This window comes from Melanerpes formicivorus, unplaced genomic scaffold (assembly GCF_026170545.1).
Source record: "Melanerpes formicivorus ecotype bairdi unplaced genomic scaffold, bMelFor1.0.p_v2 SCAF_97, whole genome shotgun sequence".
NCBI classification, from domain to species: Eukaryota; Metazoa; Chordata; class Aves; order Piciformes; family Picidae; genus Melanerpes; species Melanerpes formicivorus.
The window spans coordinates 2364685-2382109 of record NW_027142449.1 but is presented as its reverse complement, the minus strand read 5'-3'; the positions used below and the strand labels follow the sequence as shown (position 1 = coordinate 2382109).

Genomic DNA, 17425 nt, shown 5'->3' with positions numbered 1-17425 from the left:
AAAATACCTGCTGGTACTTCACTTTAGAAGAATGTAATTGGCAAAAATGGGAGGCTGATGAATAGATAATAGATCCTTAACTACCAATAAACAGTAAGCACCAGCCAAGAGTATTAGGATGTGATCATAATTATTCTGCAGACCCAGCCAATGGGAGGAGGAGAACTCAGCCCTAAAATCATCCCCGGACCCAAAGGTAATCGCGAAAATCCGGACAGGGCTGGAACTGGGGACTCGCTCCCCTGTCCCGTCTGCGAGAGCCCGGCGTGCCTCGGCTCTGCATAATGCAGCTGCTCGCCGCTTTGTTTTCCGCGCCGCGCGGTGCGGGGAGTACGAGGGAGCGAAGCGGGGACTAAATAAGTTCGGAGCAAGAGGAGGAGGAGGGCGACTCGTTCTCTCACCGGAACGAAACCTCTCCCAAGAGGGGCATCTCTCCCGGCCACCCCGAGGCTGATCAAGGTAACCTCGCCGGGCTGAGAGCTCCCGAGAGGTGACAGGGAGAGGGGTGTCACGCTGGCGAACCGGCCCGAACTTACCCTTCCCCCCGCCGAGAGGAGATGCGGGTCCCCCCCTACAAACACACCCCCGCTGAGCCACCCTTCCCCGGTGTCCCTTTCCCCAGGTCTCTTCCCTACCTTGGTCGTCGGGCCAGGGGAGGGAGGGGCGGGCGTGAGGGTAGCGCTGCGGAGCGGGGGGCCGCAGGGGCCGAGCTGCGCGGGGCTGCGCGCTCCCCCCGCTCTGGCGGGCGCGCTCCCGCCGCACTCCGATCCGCGTCGCTCCATCCCTCCCGATGGCGCTGCCCGGCGCTCGCCTCCCCTCTGACGCACTTTAAAGAGTCTCCCCCTTCAACCTCAAGGCGAGTAATAGCGACCAATCATCAAGCCATTTACCAGGCTTCAGAGGAAGCTGTTTATGTGATCCCAGCACTAATTAGGCTCATGAACTAACAAATCGTTTGCACAACTTGTGAAGGGGCCGATCACATCCATGGATTGTCTTTGGACTTAGGGAGGGGGGGCGGGGGGGGCGACCGCCTTTTCCTTGCAGGAGGGAAACTTCTCCCAGCAACTTTTTTTTCCCCCCTCTCTGTGTGTGTGTGTGTGTGCGTGGTGCGTGTGTGTGTCTCCCTTTTGGGTACCGCTGGCTGCCGCTGCCTCCTTTTCCTCCAGCCCCTGTCTATTTATGTGTGTATCTATCCCTCCTCAAGTCACTCCCTGCTGCAAACTTCCCCGGATCGTCTCCCGCGCACCGGAGAGAGCCAGGCAGAGATTTGGTCGGGGACTCTCGCCGCGGCAGCATGTTTCAGCCCACACCCAAGCGGTGTTTCACCATCGAGTCGCTGGTGGCCAAAGACAGCCCCTTGCCCGCGTCTCGCTCCGAGGATCCTATCCGGCCGGCGGCGCTCAGCTATGCCAATTCCAGTCCGATGAACCCTTTTCTCAACGGCTTCCACTCCACTGGCAGGGGGGTCTACTCCAACCCGGACTTGGTCTTTGCAGAGGCCGTCTCTCACCCGCCTAACCCGGCCGTGCCGGTCCATCCCGTGCCCCCTCCCCACGCCCTGGCCGCCCACCCGCTGCCCGCTTCGCACTCCACGCACCCGCTCTTCGCATCGCAGCAAAGGGATCCCTCTACCTTCTACCCCTGGCTAATACACCGCTACCGGTATCTGGGCCACAGGTTCCAAGGTACGTGCAACTTTTCTTCTCTCCTCCGATCCACCCCCCCATGCTTCTGAGGCCCCCGGCCGGTCCCCGCGGCGCGGATGCGGGGGGACTGTGTCAGGGTACTACCCGGAGTCGCGGGCTCGGCTTGGCTGGGCCGAGGGTCTTTTGTGCCTGTCTCCTCCGCCTCCAAACTTAAGGAGCTGTCAGAGCCGAGGATCTCGGGCTTGGCTTTGCTTTGCTCCTTTTCCCGGTTTGTTTTGGTTTCTCCGGGAAGTGTGGGGCAGGCGGGAAGGCAAGGCCGGCTGGGACTTCTGCGGCTTTCTCCCCTCAATTAAAAGCAGGGGGGGATATTTTTTGTTAGTGGATATTTTCTTGTTCTGGTGCGCTTAAAGCTACGGAGAAAGCCGCCCCGCAGAGAGGGGAAAGCAGAGTAGCGAGATTTAGGTTCCTCCGGGAAGGCGGCGGGGCTCGCCGGGCTGCCGGGACCGCGGGAAGCCACTGCCGCCTCCCAAAATCCGGCTGCTTCCCTTCTTAGTGAGGACGAGAGGAAAATGAAACGAAGCCCAGAGAAAGGAACAGAGGAAATACAAGAAAAATCCCAGTTTCGGAGCAGCGTGTGGAGATGGGGCTGCGGAGGAGAACGGAGGCTGGGGATAGAGATTCTCTCACTACGGGGCAGGGAAGAGCTCCCGGCTGCCGGGAGATTACTAACCGTCTGAAGGAAAATAACCAAATCCAATGGCGAACAATCAATAAAATCCCCCTTGCTTAACCCTTTGCAACCGGCAGCGTCTTCTCCGAAGTGTGAGCCGATTTGTCCCCTAATAGGTCCAGCTCCTGCCTCTTTAGTTACATACACACACACACACACGCACACATACATAAAAAGAGAAAAAAGGGGAAAAAAAAAAGAGAAAAGAAAGAAAAAAATAATCCTCCACTAGGAGGGATCGATATGCCTTTTTTTCTTTTTAATTTATTAATTCCAAACGAAAACAAGCCACCTGCAATATCCAGTTCCTCGGCCTTCTGCAGCCGAGCCGTTGCACCCGGGTTGGAAAAGGAGCCTCTGTCTCTCTCTCCGAAGCCAGGCGAACCGCGATACAAAATGGATTATCACCCTCTCAGAATAAAATTACAGGTTTCGCTCACCAAATTATTTGTCGCAGTCATCAAGTGATTGGTAAAGAGCAGCGGATGAAAGGCGGAAATGTCCTGGTGTTGAGCCACAGCCTGGTTTCAAACACACCCTCCTGCTACAACGATTTTTTAATGCACTTACGGAGAGAGGACCTTGGTGGCTTTCCCACCTTGGAAACAGCGAGCCGGAGAAGCGATACAGGGCCAATCCGGAGAGAGAGACCGACCAAAAAGCCCCAGCTGACCTTCCCCCCACACACGCAGTCGACAGTAGGCCGGTTAGGATGGTCCCGTGGCCTCCCCGAAGTTTATTTCTGTATTTTACCCCCAATTCCCTCGGTAGGCAGCGGCGGAAGCCCCTGCTCCGGGGAGTCCCCCAGCTAAACGAAGGGTAGCGGGAGGGGAAAGTTGCCGGACAGTTTTGGGAAAGAGAAGCGGTGAGAGGAACGATGGAGCGGGCTGCCGGCCGGGCAGCGGTGGGGGGCGAGGCTCGGCTGGGGCCACACCGAACGCCACTGTCCCGCTGGCCGCACCGGGGGGGAAGGGGTGTGTGTGCAAATAATAAACAAACACGGTAAGATGTGAGGCTGCCGGTGGACGAGGGGATGGGGCAGCTACCGGGTGAAATTGCAGACGCCGCAGCCAGGCTTGGACAATTTCCTCCCCCCACTTTATTTTCTTTTATTTATTTATTTATTTTAACTGTAGTGCTCCCTTGGTTCTGTTTTAGTATTTGAATTTCTCCCAGTTCTCTCCTTCCCCTGCTCACTCTTTCCAGGTATTTATCGAAGGGATATTTAATACATAAATGACGCTAAAAATACAAAAGGGACTATAATCAGATTTCTTCTGCGGGTAATGGTGGGAGACAAAAAAAATTCTTGCGCTAAGAGGTCCTCTCTGGTGCTCTTGGGAAATGTGTTTTGTTAATCTCTGTTTTACCCTGTTGTCCAGGGAATGAAACCAGTCCGGAGAGCTTCCTATTGCACAATGCACTGGCCAGGAAACCCAAACGGATCCGTACAGCTTTCTCCCCATCCCAATTACTGAGACTGGAACATGCCTTTGAGAAGAACCATTATGTAGTAGGAGCAGAAAGAAAACAGCTGGCACACAGCCTCAGCCTCACGGAAACTCAGGTAAGGGGGAAGCAGGGAGTGGGCATCTGGGAAAGCGAAAGTACTGGGATCTTATCGGGGAAACCCACCCGGCCGACCCGGAGATGTGGGAGAAAAACACGGGCAGATTCTGGGGGCCTTTAGGCCTCTAGCCCTGAGCCAGTGGAGCGGAGTGAGTGATCTCCCGTCGCCTAGGTGTTGTAAATCTCTCTCCCATTGGTGAGAGCTATCTACTACTTCGGGGGTCGCGGGGCCTCGGCCGGGCGTGGGAAGCGGCCAAGGCTCGGGGCACGGTTTGAGACTTCCCCGGTGAGACCCGTCCCGAGCGGGAAGAGGAGCGTCGAGATCGGCAAGCTGCAGACGAAAGGCGGTCCATTTTCCTGTGTGATTTGTTGTGATCCTCGGGAAGTATTTGGATGTTAGGGAAAAAAACAAACCAAACAAAACAAAATGGGGGGAAGATACACACCCCCTTTGGATCTTAGGGCAGGAATACAGTTTCTCAGACGATTTTTTTCACTGGTTTCTAGCCCCGCGTCCGGCAGCGGGGACATGACGAGTGGGTTCAGGAGGGCATAACGATGAAAAATAAAAGCAGAGAAATTACGAAGTATTAGGAATCCCCCCCCCTGCACGCCCTCCTCCCCCCCCCCCCTCCCCGCGGGCTGGCTGCAGGCCAGAACCGCACCGGAGACTGTTTCGGTCGTCTCTCTGCAAGGACGATTAGCGACTTTTCTGCTGCAGTGGTCCGGGGGCGAGGGTCTCGGAGAGTACCGAGGCCTGACACCCGTGGGGCGGAGGGGGAAGCGGGGGAGGGCGCGGGCTGCCTCCTCGACGGCGGGGACCTACGGCTGGCGGGCTCCCTGCGAGGGCGTTTTTTTCACGCTGTTTTCTCCTCGCCGGAAGAAAGGCTGGAGTTTGGGGTTGGGGGGGTGTGTGTGTGTGTGTGTTTGTTGTTGTTGTTGTTGTGTCGGGGCTTTTGTTTTGTGCCCTTCCAGGAGGCTCGTGGAGAGAGAGGGCTCCAGAAGGGGATTGTCTCTACTACAGTATGTGGCACTGTACTTAAAAAAAAAAATAGAAAAGAAAAGAAAAAAAAAAAGAAAGAAGAAGAAAAAAAAAAAAAAAGCCAAAATACCCGCTCGCAGCCTAGTTCAAAGTTCCCAGTAAACACAGCGTTCTCTGGGCGGATTAAGTTGTAACACTTTTTTTTTCCTTCTTCTTCTTCTTCTTCTTCTTTTTTTTTTTTTTTTTTTTTTTTTTTTTCCTTCCCCCTTAACTCTTTTTCGTGGGGGAAGCAATAAAGAGGTTGGAGCTTTTGTTTTAAAATGTCTCCCTAACAAAACAATAAAAAGGGATCGCCACTTTTATGAGGTTCTCCGAACAAGGGACCGGTCACAGGCTTATTTCCACTGGAAAGCTGTATTTAAGGTGGTCTTTGTGCTTCTTGATTCCGAAGCTGGTTGGGGTCTTTTGTCCGGATGTCAAACCCCCAGTCCCCTACAAATGAGCTCCCTTTTGGGAGATCAGCGTGCAGAAATGAACCGTCCTCCCCTTCAATTAGCAAACTAAAAGCAAATTAAACTCACCCCTTGTTCCCCGCTCAGCTTTTTAATGGGGGACTTTTGGAGAATATGAAAATGGAGCAGAGATGTGTGTCCGGCCAGGCAGGTCTCTGTTCTGAAGAGGCAGCGAAGCGGGTTAAACCAGCTTATTAAAATGCTCCAGTTCCCTTTTCCCCCCTTGCTGGGGCCTTTATCAGGCACTTTCAGACAGAAACAGAGTTTAAACTGCTTTAAAAAAAAAAAAAAATGTTTACCTTTGGCCGCTACGAGGAGTCTGGCCAGCCCTGGAGATAGCTCCCAGATCAATACTATCTGTAATTAAAGCACTGAAGTCAGCTGTCGGATGGTTAAGTCAGATTTATTCGGCGCTGAACATATTCAAAGGGACATTTCCGTTGGCACTTAGAGGTTTCGCCTCACCGCGATCGCTCCTGGACGGCGCGTCCGAGGGAGACGCTTCGATGAGCGCCGGACATAGTTCTTTTCCGGACATTTTCTTTCATTTTCCTCACTTTTCCTAGAGGGAAAAAATCTCATCCCGCAGCGCCCCGTCCCCGTCCCACGGCCCCGTTGGAAGGGGCGAGAGCCCTCACTCTGCTTTGCCCAGCCAGCCGCGCCGGTGGGTGCCCGTAGTCGGGGGTCTCTTCTCAGCCGGCCCGGCGTTCCTCGCCTCAGGCCCGGCGTTCCTCGCCTCAGCCCCGGGTCGCTTTCCCCACTCAGCAGGCCGCGGGACACCTTGGTAACTGTTGCCGCCCCAGTAGCTGCCCCGACTGCGGGCCCAGCGCATTGATAGCCCACGCCCCACCGCCGCGCAGCCACGCTTTGTTTTCCCGGTGTGAAGGGCACTGCGACGGGTTACTCGTGAGCGGAAGATACGCGCCTCTGCGTCAGGTGCGCCCGCGGTGCCTCCCGCCTGCGGCGCACATGCAACGGTGCGGCTGCCCATGCATAGGTTCTCTGGATGTGCCTGGTGGGCGTGAAGCAGTGTGTCTGCATCTTCCCCGGGGACGCTTAGGTAGTACAAAGGCCCTGTCTCACCCCGCTCCGGGCAGGATAGTGATGCAGGCAGGGCACGGTGCAGGCAGGGCACTGTGCAGGCAGGGAACAGTGCGCACAGCACATGGAGAGGCAGGGCACCATGCAGGCAGAGCCTCTCGGTAGGGCAGCGGGCCGCGGGTAGCACCGGCGTGAGACTAACAGCCGGTGCCTTTCCTCCCGCAGGTAAAAGTATGGTTTCAGAACAGACGAACAAAATTCAAGCGGCAAAAGTTGGAAGAGGAAGGTTCAGACTCACAACAGAAGAAAAAAGGGACTCATCACATTAACCGGTGGAGAATCGCCACCAAACAAGCCAGTCCAGAGGAAATCGACGTCACGTCGGACGATTAAAAACTGGCACTTTTGGACTTTTGAAAGCCAGGCACCCCACCAACAGAAAGTGTTAAAGGCTCACATCCCACCCACCTCGGAGTGGCGGTGCGGAGAAGGGACAAGGAGATCTTCATCAAAAATGAGATTCCCGCCTGGGAGGGCAGCTGGGAGCGAGCGAGAGCGAAAGGTCCGGACTGTGGCACTGCCGGCACCGCTCTGGCAAGGGGGGATCTGTCAATCAAAGCCAAAACACCGGGACGAAGTGATTGACAGGTATTCCGTTTCTCGCAGTCCCCTTTTAAAAGCGTAACGTCAAAAAATAGTAAAAAAAAAAACCACAAAAAAATTGGAAAAAAAAAATTATCTTGCAAAGAAAAACAAAACAAAACAACAAACCCAAGCTCGGAACCACCCCCTCCCCCCTCCAACCAACCATCCCAGAAAAATGATCACCTTACAGGACATTTTGCACTTCACAGGTTATTTTTTTTTGCCGTCTTTGAAAGAGAAATTTCCATTAGCAGCCAAAAACCCCACACCTGTTTCAGAAACTTGAATTGCATGTGTAAAGCCGTCTGGGCTAAAAAGAAAAAGGAAAAAAAAAGGAAAAAGAAAAAAAAAAAAAGGAAAAAGGGGGGAAAAAAAGGAAAAAGGGGAAAAAAAAGGAAAAAAAAGGGAAAAGAAAAAAAGGGAAAAGAAAAAAAAAAGAAAAAGAAAAAAAAAAGAGGGTGGGGGAGGGAAGAAAAAAGGGAAAAAAAATGACCCCGGTTCCTAAAGACAGAAACGAATTGTAATTTCTTCTTCTTTTTTTTTTTTTTTTTTCCTTTTTTCTTCTTTTTTTCCCCCCTTTAAGGCAGGTTCTGTGTGCTTTTTTAATTTTATTTTACGAGAAATGTGCAGTCTGTAAACATTTTATGATAACTTCTGGCGTCAAAGTGTTTGTGAAAGCTAAATGAAGTAGCAGTAACCAAGCATAGTGTTCCTTCCTGGTGGACAACCAAGGTGGGGCAGGGGAGGGACGGGTGGGAAAGGACGGGGATTTGGGGGGGGGGGGGGGGGGAGGGAGGGAGGGGGGAGGTTGGGGATGGTCGTAACTTTTGCTGCCAAAAAGAAAAACACCCAAACAAAAATCAAATCAAATTACTCCCCCTTCCCCCCCCCCTCCCCCCCCCCCCCCCCTCCCCCCGCCCCGCCCCCCCAGTTGTATCCCCATTGCAAAACCGGATGATGATTATATTTTAAGAGCCCAGCGGCCAGGTTTGGCGGTGGGAGCTTCTCCCAGGCTGGGAGGATCCGGAGAAAAGGGACCTAAAATCGCGGATTAATGTTTTGAGTTTTTTATTTTTCCTAAGGGCCATTTTCATTGGGGGCAATTTTCAAGCACTGACCTTATAATATTCCCAGATCATAGAGCTACTAAAACAAACAAACAAACAAACAAAACAAGCAAGCAAACAAACAAACAAACAAAGTGACAAAATGTTTTCTTCATGTCTCCTATACCAGAATGTAAATATTTTTGTGTTTTGTGTTTAATTTGTTAGAATTCTAACACACTATATACTTCCAAGAAGTATGTCATTGTCAATATTTTGTCAATAAAGATTTATCAATATGCCCTAAATTTTTAAGCAATATATTTTCCCTTGACACCCCCCCCCTCTCCCCCCAATTTATCTGAGCTCGATAGTTTCTTTCCCGCTACGCACTTCGGGTTTTTGACTGTGGAGTCCCCGCAGAGGGAACCTGCACTCCTTGGCCATGCATTGCTGCGGCCGTAGCTGCGTTTGCTTAATCAATTCACTGCCTGCTAAACAGAACTCTAAAAATAACCCCCAGAGCCCCACTTGCTGTAAATAAATAGCTTTTTAAAAATAATAACAACAACAACCCCAACCACTTCCCCGGTTAGAAACTGAAATGCAAACTGGCTCGTCGTAGGGGGGGGGTGAAACGGGTTTGTGCTTCGGTGAGAGGGAGAGGGACTTGCCTTGGCAAAAAATATGTATTTTATTTAGAGGAAGATAATTGGGTTTGGGTTTGGTGTTTTTTTTTTTTTTCCTTCCCCCGTCTTTTACCTTGCCTCACCAAGTCGCTGCCGTGAGGTGTGGGTGCTGGGAAGCATGTTCTGCACCCCAGCTTCTGTTCTCCCCATCACTCTCAGGGAGCGATCCTGAGCACAGGATGAAACTCTGACATTAAAGACGTTGGGGGGGGGGGGGGGGGGGGGGGGGGAAATCCCCACACAACAACAACCAACAAACCAAACAAAAAAAAAAGTTGCTCTGGGTCCTTGAGGAAACTAGCTGGTTTTCTGGGGGTACACAGTTGTTTTTTCATGCTTCATTTGCTCCTTAGCCTGATAGACTGCATTAATCAGTTTTATTTCCATTGATAGAGAAACCTCGTCTGCTCTGTTCGAGCTACAAAAGAATCCTGCAAGCTTTTGTGAAAGTGCAAATCAGTTTAGGCAATTATCATACCAGGAATATGAAGGGGAAAGAGGAGGCATTGCCCAGTGGTCTCCTTTAATCTCTTAATCCGTGGATCCAGGGGGGGCTAGTTGGACATAATTTAGGACAATCTGACTACCCTTTACACTGTGATAAGGCGAAGTTACAATGCATCGCGAAAATACGAGCTTTGTTAAACATCCTGCCTTGGAAAGTTAAGATTAGACATTCTGTGCACGGGTTGTCTCTATCGGGTGCTATGTAAATTTATTTTTCTTTTAAAAAATCCGATTTTATTCATTTATTAAAAAAAAAAAACCCAAACCAAACCCATTGCTCCTTACACGATCCCGGTGACTTTCCATTCACCAGTGCTACAAACATGAGAGAGGCCCAGGCAGGGTTAGGACGCATGTCGCAATGCAGTCCCTTCCATATCAACCTAGGCTAATTATTTAGTAGAGCTATTCCCAAGGTAAACTTCTCGTTGCGTTTCAAACCACCCTCCCCCCACCCCTCCTCCTCGAAGAGCTGATGGTGCAGATCGTGGAACCAAGCAGGGCGCAGATTTCACCTTAACTCGCCCAAGTTGGCTTGCGCTCCACTTCAAACCCATGCAAATAGGCAAACATTAAACGGATCGCGGCTGAACAGCAGACTTGGGCCTTTCTAGAAATTATTTCCCATCTTGATAAAAGGCTTATTTCTGCAGGAACCATATACTCTTTCCCCCCCCCCCTTTCTTTATTTTTTATTTTTTTTTTTTTTCCAAACCGTGAGGGAAGAGAGGGAGAGAGGGAAAAAAATAAGCGTCCTATGTAGCGTAACAGCAATAAAATCTTCAGAGAATGCCATTAGCTTTGAAAAAAAACCCTAAAAGCTTTATTACAAACCAAGCTTTGAAAATAGGGGGGATTAGGAGTCTGAAAGGGTCCCACAATGGTTAGAAGAAAAGGTTTCATGCTAATGAGGTTAATGCCCTTTGTATCTCAAGGGACTCCACAACTTCATTACTCCCTATCTCCGGCTGCACCAAGCGGCTCAGAACACTGCAATCCACTCCAGCTCTCACCCCTGCCTTGCCTAGAGAAGGATTTGATAGCAGCTCTGTTCAAACTAGATAATTATATCTTTTCAAGTCGGAATTAAGATAAAGAAAGTGAAGCAAAGGCGGCTAGCCTTGATCCACTGCAAACAAATTTGGCGCACTTTCTAGTCTCTCTCCCCCTGCCTCAATAGGCAGGACAGTCAGCTTATTAGACCCTCATTTGCTTTATTAATTCATCTATTTAAAGTGGCAGGATTTGAGAGAGGGAGAGAGAGAGGCAGTGTCTAATGTGGGACAGTGGATGCCAGGCAACGTGGAAATATAAATATTGGCGAGATGCTGTCCGAGCGGGTGTTTAAAAATACATTTTATATTAAATAACTGGAAAGGGTGGGGGAGGGTGTGCTTCGGGTGGCGAATTGTAGTCTCGGGCGGATTTTTACTACTCTTTCGAAGGAAATCTTGGTGACTGCTGATGGAAGCCTGCGGCCCCCCTCTAGCCCCCCGATGACGGCCAGCCCCGCGGAAAGCCCGCTGCTCTCCGCGCATCGCAGGTGTACCCATGGGCTGGGCAGGGGGCTACAAGCTGAGCGGATACCTCCTCACACTCTCCTGGGGCCACCCCCAGGGCGTGCCCGTTGGCAGCGCTGCGCAGGGGTAGTCTGCGGGCGCGGAGCGTTGCGAGCTCCTCCGCGCACCCGGGCTGGTGGGTGACCGCAAATCGGCCCCGCTGGTTTTGCGCCGTCTCCCTCCTTCATTGATCGATCAAGGGCGGAGCAACCAGCCCCCGTCACCCACGTCTCGTCCGTCCCTAGCCCTTCTCAGAAGTGTCGAACCCGGGCAGTCGCCCCCCAGGTCTAGGGTGGACCCCGTCGGTGCCTCCCTCCTCTCGACCCCCTCAGCTCCCACCGGTGGCCTGCCTTCCCAGCTCTGCTTCCTGTGCAGGATCTGGCCCCTCTGGCCTTGGATTTTTAACCCTTTCCCTTCGAACAAAGCCGGCAACTGCCAGCCCCTCCGTGGTCGTTTCCCACGGAGCGATTTGCACCCTCTACGCACCTCACTCTTTGCCCCTCGGCCAGATTCCGGCCAGAGGCCTTTGGACTCCTCTCTTTGTTGTGTTTCGAAACGCTGTTTATTTACCTCCCTGCTTTGATGGATCGCTCTGTTACTTATGAGGGCTTGGCGGAAATTAGCGGTCCCCCTTAATTAACACACAGCCTATCTGCCTGCTTCGTAGGGAACAGGCAAAGCAGCTCCGGCTAGACCGGATTCCCTGATAAAAAGGATTCTCCCAGCCCCTGCTCCCGTGTCCATCAGCGGTTCATAACCGCTCGGAGCTAATACAGCAATTGATTTACTTCTCCAAAGGGTCCCGCTGCGAAGGCGACGCGGGAGTTTAGAGAACCTCCTGACCCCGAGCCGTAACCTCTCTCCTCGCCATCCCTTCTCCTGGTGGGACACACTCAGCCGGGGAAGCCCAGGCCGTAGTCCACGCTTGAAAGCGAAAGGGCCATTAATCACCTTCCCTCGCTCACTTTTAATTGGCCTTTTGCAATTAGCGCCTGTTGCAGGGAAGGCAACCCGACAGCTGCGGGCGAGCCCCTCCGGTAGCCCTCTCGGTCCTCTCCTCCTCGGGACTGGCCGTGGCCATCCTAGCTCCGTGGCTCTCCCGCGTCAAGGCTTAGGGGTAGGGGGTCAGCCTGCCGCTCAGTTTGCCTCGCAGATGGCTTTCCCGGCCCGGCAGTAGGCAAAGAGAGCACTGCCACCTCCATCTTCATCTTCATCCTCGTCCTCACCAATCCTCTTCCTCACCCATCTCCATCCTCATCCTCACCCATCATCTCCATCCTCATCCTCACCCATCGTCCTCATCCTCACCCATCATCTCCATCCTCATCCTCCTTCTCAACCTCCTCCTCCACTTTCTCCTCCCCGCCGTGGAGCCGCTCGGCTCTGCTGCCTCCGCAGCCCCTTCTCCCCATCATGGCCCGGCTGGAGCTCGGGATGCTGCAGGGGCTTCGGGCGAGCATTTATAGACCCTCTCTCCATCGCCCACGGCTGGACCTGACGTCAGGAAGAACTTGATCTCGCCCGCTTTGCTCCTGCTTCTGAAACTGATCCTTGAAATGAGAGAACAGACTCTACACAATTCCCATGGCCTTGACATAAGGTACAGCGATAAATATACACCACTAATGAGCAATTACCATATAATCACCTTCCAATTAGCTCGCATAATGATGAATTAAACATTCTAGCCTGCTGGATTAGGTTTCTTACTTTGTATATTATTTACGAAGGCTAGCTTCTGCTGAGCACCAAATATCAAATTAGATAGGGAATTTTCAGTTGGGGGTAATTATGCATTCAGTGCATGCCCGGAGTTTTTGTCACCAGCTAAGGAAAGTGTATTGGAAGGTAGTGTCCATCCTTTTCTGTCTTTCCCTTTTGATGTCGTAAAGCAAAGTCCACCCTCCGCACGTCGCCTCTCCCGTGTTAATCCTTCTTCCTCCCCTGAGGCTTGGCACACGGAAAAACTGACCGACTTTATTTTATTTTGTTTTGTTTTATTTTTTTGTTTTTTAAACCAGGGAAGGTTAAATAATAAGGAACAGGCAGAGGTAGGAGCTGGGGAAAGCAGAGAAGCTCTCAGGCATACACTCTTCTCACTCCTGGTTGCATCATCCCTGGGACTTGGGAAGAAACCTGTCCCGTTTTCCCAGACAGGTGGAAACGTCCTGGTCCTCCTTTCGCGGTGGCAGGGACCCGCCGGGGACATCACCCAGCAGCCCCTCGCCATACTTTCTGCTCAGATCAGGTGCCAGCCTCCCTCGGTTGACTCTTTCCTTTGCTATTCTGGGGAGGATGCTACACAACCCAAAACCAATCGAGTGCCGACTGTGTTTGGTCCGGAGCAGGGGTGAGGAAATAAGCCAGAAAGGTTTTGGATGTTGGGTAGAGTTTCCTTGTGGAAGGCAGGGAGATGAGAAAGCCACCCCATGAAGGAGAGGATGATGAGAAGGGCTCTGAGCGTAGCTCAGGTACTTGGAGGGTTCCAGCGCCAAGAGCGGATGGAGGGACGGGGACGGGGATGGGGACGGGGACGGGGGGATCTCGCAGCTGCCGTGTTCAAGTAAGAACCCGTCTCGGAGCCGCCTAGCTTTTGTTGGTTTAAGACGGACCCTTAATGTTTTCTTAATTAACCATTTGCGTGTGAGTAAACCTCCGCGAGGCGTTTACAACCTGGCCATAAATTGGGAGCGGAGGATCTCCTGCCTCCTGCACTGCCAGGAAACATCCGTTGGGGACTTGCAGGGGGGCAGAAAACCACACCTCAGAGCCTCACCAGGAAAACACGGTTTTAGCCAGCCTTTTGCTTGGGATGACCTTTTTACAACGTTCGGGTTGGTTTGGGCTTTGTTTTGTTTTGTTTTGTTTTGTTTTGTTTTCTCTTTCCTCTGGGAAGGAGAGGATACATTGGTAGGCCCCCTCTTTCCCATCTCCGCTCTCCCCCCTCTGACAGATGGAGCTCTGGAAAGTATCAGTCATTCCCAGGCAGGAAAGGAACAGTCCAGGAGAGGAGCGATGCTCGGCTTCCCCGGCTTTTATATTTGTCCTTCTTTTTTTTTTTTTTTTTCCCCCTCCTTCTTATATATTTATGATTTTTATTTTAAAAGTTAAACAAACAAACAACAAGCCACCACCAAACAAACAAAAACAAAAGGCAGGAGGAATTCAAAACGGTTTCAGTTCCCAAGTGAAAGTGTTGACTGAATGCGTGTTGGTGTTGGTGACCTGGCCTGAAACAAACTCAGATAAGATGTGGGAACTCATCTGTCAAGTCCCGAGCGGCTGGAAGCAGCAGCTGATCCAAGCTTCTACGTACCAAGAAGCTGCTGAATTCCCGTGTTTTTGTGGGTTTTGCTCGTAGTTGTATCAGTATTTGAACAACTTTTTTTTGTGGTTTTGCTGTGCTCACAATGCACCGAGTCCTAACTCTCTGTAAGGCCAGAGCATGCAGGCACCGCTGCGGTTCTATCTTGATATCAGTGAGATGGTATCAGAGGCGGGGAAGAAAGTTCATTCTTGTGGGTTGCGAGAGTGAGATATTCCCAGATAAACTCTTCTGCGATGTCGTTTATAATCCACACCAACTCGGGTGTTTTATTTTCGCATACGCATGTCAAGAGGAGACGTTTGACGTGATGGGATGTTTAGGATCTAATATAAAGCCTTCTTCACAGAGTCATCTCCTATGTCACTCTCCTTGTCCCCGCAAACACGTTGCCTTTTTGACGCAGTCAGTAAGCTCGACCCATACTGGCTTCCCCTTGGGCTGCCAAATGTCACTGCTCTGAGCCATGAAAAAGAGATGGAAGAGGAAGACAGGATTTGGAAAAGTACCACTGTTCAAATAAATCGGCAAAAGATATTTTCTTAAGAATAACGTTATTTTATTCTAATTTCTGGGGAATGTGAAATAATAGAAAGCCAGATCCTTGCTAAAGCACTGGCTGAAGTCTGTAAGGGGAAAAAAAAGGGAGAAAAAGAAAGACAAAAAGTAATGAAGACTGAAAGAACGAGACAGAAACAAGGGGAAAATAGAAAAGAAAGAAAGAAAGAAAGAAAGAAAGAAAGAAAGAAAGAAAGAAAGAAAGAAAGAAAGAAAGAAAGAAAGAAAGAAAGAAAGAAAGAAAGAAAGAAAGAAAGAAAGAAAGAAAGAAAAGAGAAAGAAGAAAGAAAGAAAGAAAGAAAGAAAGAAAGAAAGAAAGAAAGAAAGAAAGAAAGAAAGAAAGAAAGAAAGAGAAAAGAAAAAAGAGAAAAAGAAGAGAAAGAAAAAGAAAGAAAGAAAAAAGGAAGGAAGGAAGGAAGGAAGGAAGGAAGAAAGAAAGAAAGAAAAAGAAAGAAAGAAAGAAAGAAAGAAAGAAAAAGAAAGAAAGAGAAAAGAAAAAAGAGAAAAAGAAAGAAAGAAAGAAAAAGAAAGAAAGAAAAAAAGGAAGGAAGGAAGGAAGGAAGGAAGGAAGGAAGGAAGGAAGGAAGGAAGGAAGGAAGGAAGGAAGGAAGGAAGGAAGGAAGGAAGGAAGGAAGGAAGGAAGGAAGGAAGGAAGGAAGGAAGGGAAAAAAGAGGAAGAAAGCAAAAACCCCAAAAGGCCTGGAGGCAGGTAGAAAGGCAGGAAGGCAGGCAGTCAGGAAGGAAGGAAGAGAGGGGGGCATTTCATGGCAAATGTGTGGAAGGAGAAGTCAAGGTTGTAGTATGGGATTGGATGAAAGTGTTGCTGGGATATTGAGAAAGGGGAAAGGTCGTGAGTTTAGCGTCGGACAGGTTGGGAAATCCACGCCAATTTGCCCCTGGGAGAGTCAAGAGCTTTCGGAAATCCCTTTTCTTTCCACCATTGAGGCAAAGTCCTGAAGGGTTGAGGTCAGTCTGTTTTGTCGGTTTTCCGTGTCAAATCAAGGTGGCCCCCGAAGAGGCTCGGCAAAGCCCTGGCCAGGGACAGGAGTGGCTCCCGCCTGTGCAGCGCCGAGCACAGACTGGGCCACATTGGGGGCCTCTTTCTTCTCCCCGGTAGGTATTTATCTTGTCCAAGGGCCTTATCCTGGCCTCAGGAGGGCAGAAGGGAAATGGGGGGATGGCAGAGCTGGGCAGCCGTGTCCTCTGTGGCGGAGACCCCACTCCTGCTGCCACCCCGCGCATCTCCATGGAAACCGCGGAGGCTGCAGATCAAAGTGTCCCGGCGGCTCAGCCCCGTGTGTCCCGCCTGTGACATGCCAGCCGCCTCCACAGCTGCCGAGAGAGGGGCGCACATCCCCGAAAGGGAGCTCTCAGGCCTCAGCCGTCAAATGAGCAGAAGTGCATGGTGGCGACAGCTCTGCTGGGGGTACACTTTCTGATGCATTTTTCCATCCTGTATACTGGGTAAAAGGTGGGCAAAGAGTGAGCTTGAGTTGGGCGGCAGCAAACGAGGGGAGACACAGGTCACGCCCCGGCTTGCTCGGAGGATGGATATGGGAAGCGGCGGGACCCGGAGCTGGTCCCTGCCGTCCTCTGCCCTCTTGGGGTCTTCACCCATCCCAGTCATCGTCTCCCGCGTCTCCTCGGGCTCCTTGACCCTGCTCCTGGCCCTGCGGGAGATGCAGCCCCTGCTGAGTGCCCCTCTCGTAGCAGGGGGCTGCTGCCTCTCTTTCGGGTATAAGGATAAAACTCGGGCACTCTTCATACTCGTCCCCGTGACTTAAATGGAAAGAGTAAAATGCAACGTTTACACCACTTCGATTAAGGAGGGCTCTTGTATCTTCGGGGGTTCACATCATTTCACATGAAATATTCATACAAGACTTTTCCCGAGCTGCTCCGTTTAATCATTCTGCTGCCCGCGAAGGACTCTGCGTTTATACATGTATGTAATTTGATTTTAATGTCCCCGCTTTTCCATCTGCACATGTCCGGAAGCTAAGCCTCTGTGAAGAAGACAGGACTAGGAAACACTTGCCCAACCCTGCCGGCACTCGGCCGCCCTCCAGGCTCCTGCCTGCCCGGGGGATACGCCGCTGCTAGGGGAGCCGGGACCTGCCCGCCACTCCGGCTCTCCCATGGCCGCCTTCCCTGGGGATGCGCGGACTGGGCCCTCCGGAGCCGCACGGTGGCTTCCTTGCCGGCTCGTCCTCCTGGTGTTTGGAGCCCTCGGCACCTGCGGAGCTCTCCGCAGCCTCCCGCGGAAGGTGCGGAGCAAGACGGAGGGAAGCGCAGTACCCTCACTCAGCCCCCATCCAGCAGTGCCCTCGGCTTCTTTCTCTCCCTTCCACTCCCCTACTGAGCTGTTTCGCATTCATCTGGGTGAATTACTGCAATTATATATTCCTATTTAACAGGAAAAAAAACAAAAAAAAGAAGGAAAAAAAAGGAAAAAGGCAGAAAACAAAACACACAGGAGGAAAAGAATGTGGCGTCGACTAATTTAAGCCAGTTCAAGTAGAGGGGCTGTCAATTCTTTAAGTAAATGATGCTGTGTTGATTCAGATGTTTCTCGCCGTAATTGCTGTCTGAGGGGGAACAGCAGAGGCTCAA

At 51.4% G+C, this 17425-nt stretch overlaps 1 protein-coding gene across 3 annotated transcripts; it reads left to right on the top strand.

The window, feature by feature from the left end:
• The first annotated feature begins 323 nt into the window (after positions 1–323).
• EMX2 (empty spiracles homeobox 2) lies at positions 324–7905 on the top strand. Of its 3 annotated transcripts, XM_068166101.1 has the most exons (4): positions 324–459; positions 1208–1688; positions 3762–3946; positions 6709–7897. In XM_068166101.1, exons 2-4 carry the CDS (start codon positions 1298–1300, stop codon positions 6874–6876), a joined length of 744 nt encoding a protein of 247 aa, XP_068022202.1. In that variant the 5' UTR covers positions 324–459; positions 1208–1297; the 3' UTR covers positions 6877–7897. The 3 variants fall into 3 exon arrangements, with proteins under 3 accessions (XP_068022202.1, XP_068022203.1, XP_068022201.1); XM_068166100.1 differs by lacking the exon at positions 324–459 and having other exon boundaries at positions 842–1688; positions 6709–7896; XM_068166102.1 differs by lacking the exons at positions 324–459; positions 3762–3946 and having other exon boundaries at positions 807–1688; positions 6709–7905.
• The last annotated feature ends 9520 nt before the right edge of the window (positions 7906–17425 follow it).

What these genes read in the sequence shown, in the direction of transcription:
- EMX2 (XM_068166101.1), top strand. Translation starts at nt 1,298, where the DNA reads ATGTTTCAGCCCACACCCAAGCGGTGTTTCACCATCGAGTCGCTGGTG. An exon ending in TCTGGGCCACAGGTTCCAAG is followed by an intron (nt 1,689 to 3,761) that starts GTACGTGCAACT and finishes CCTGTTGTCCAG; the next exon opens with GGAATGAAACCAGTCCGGAG. An exon ending in TCAGCCTCACGGAAACTCAG is followed by an intron (nt 3,947 to 6,708) that starts GTAAGGGGGAAG and finishes TTCCTCCCGCAG; the next exon opens with GTAAAAGTATGGTTTCAGAA.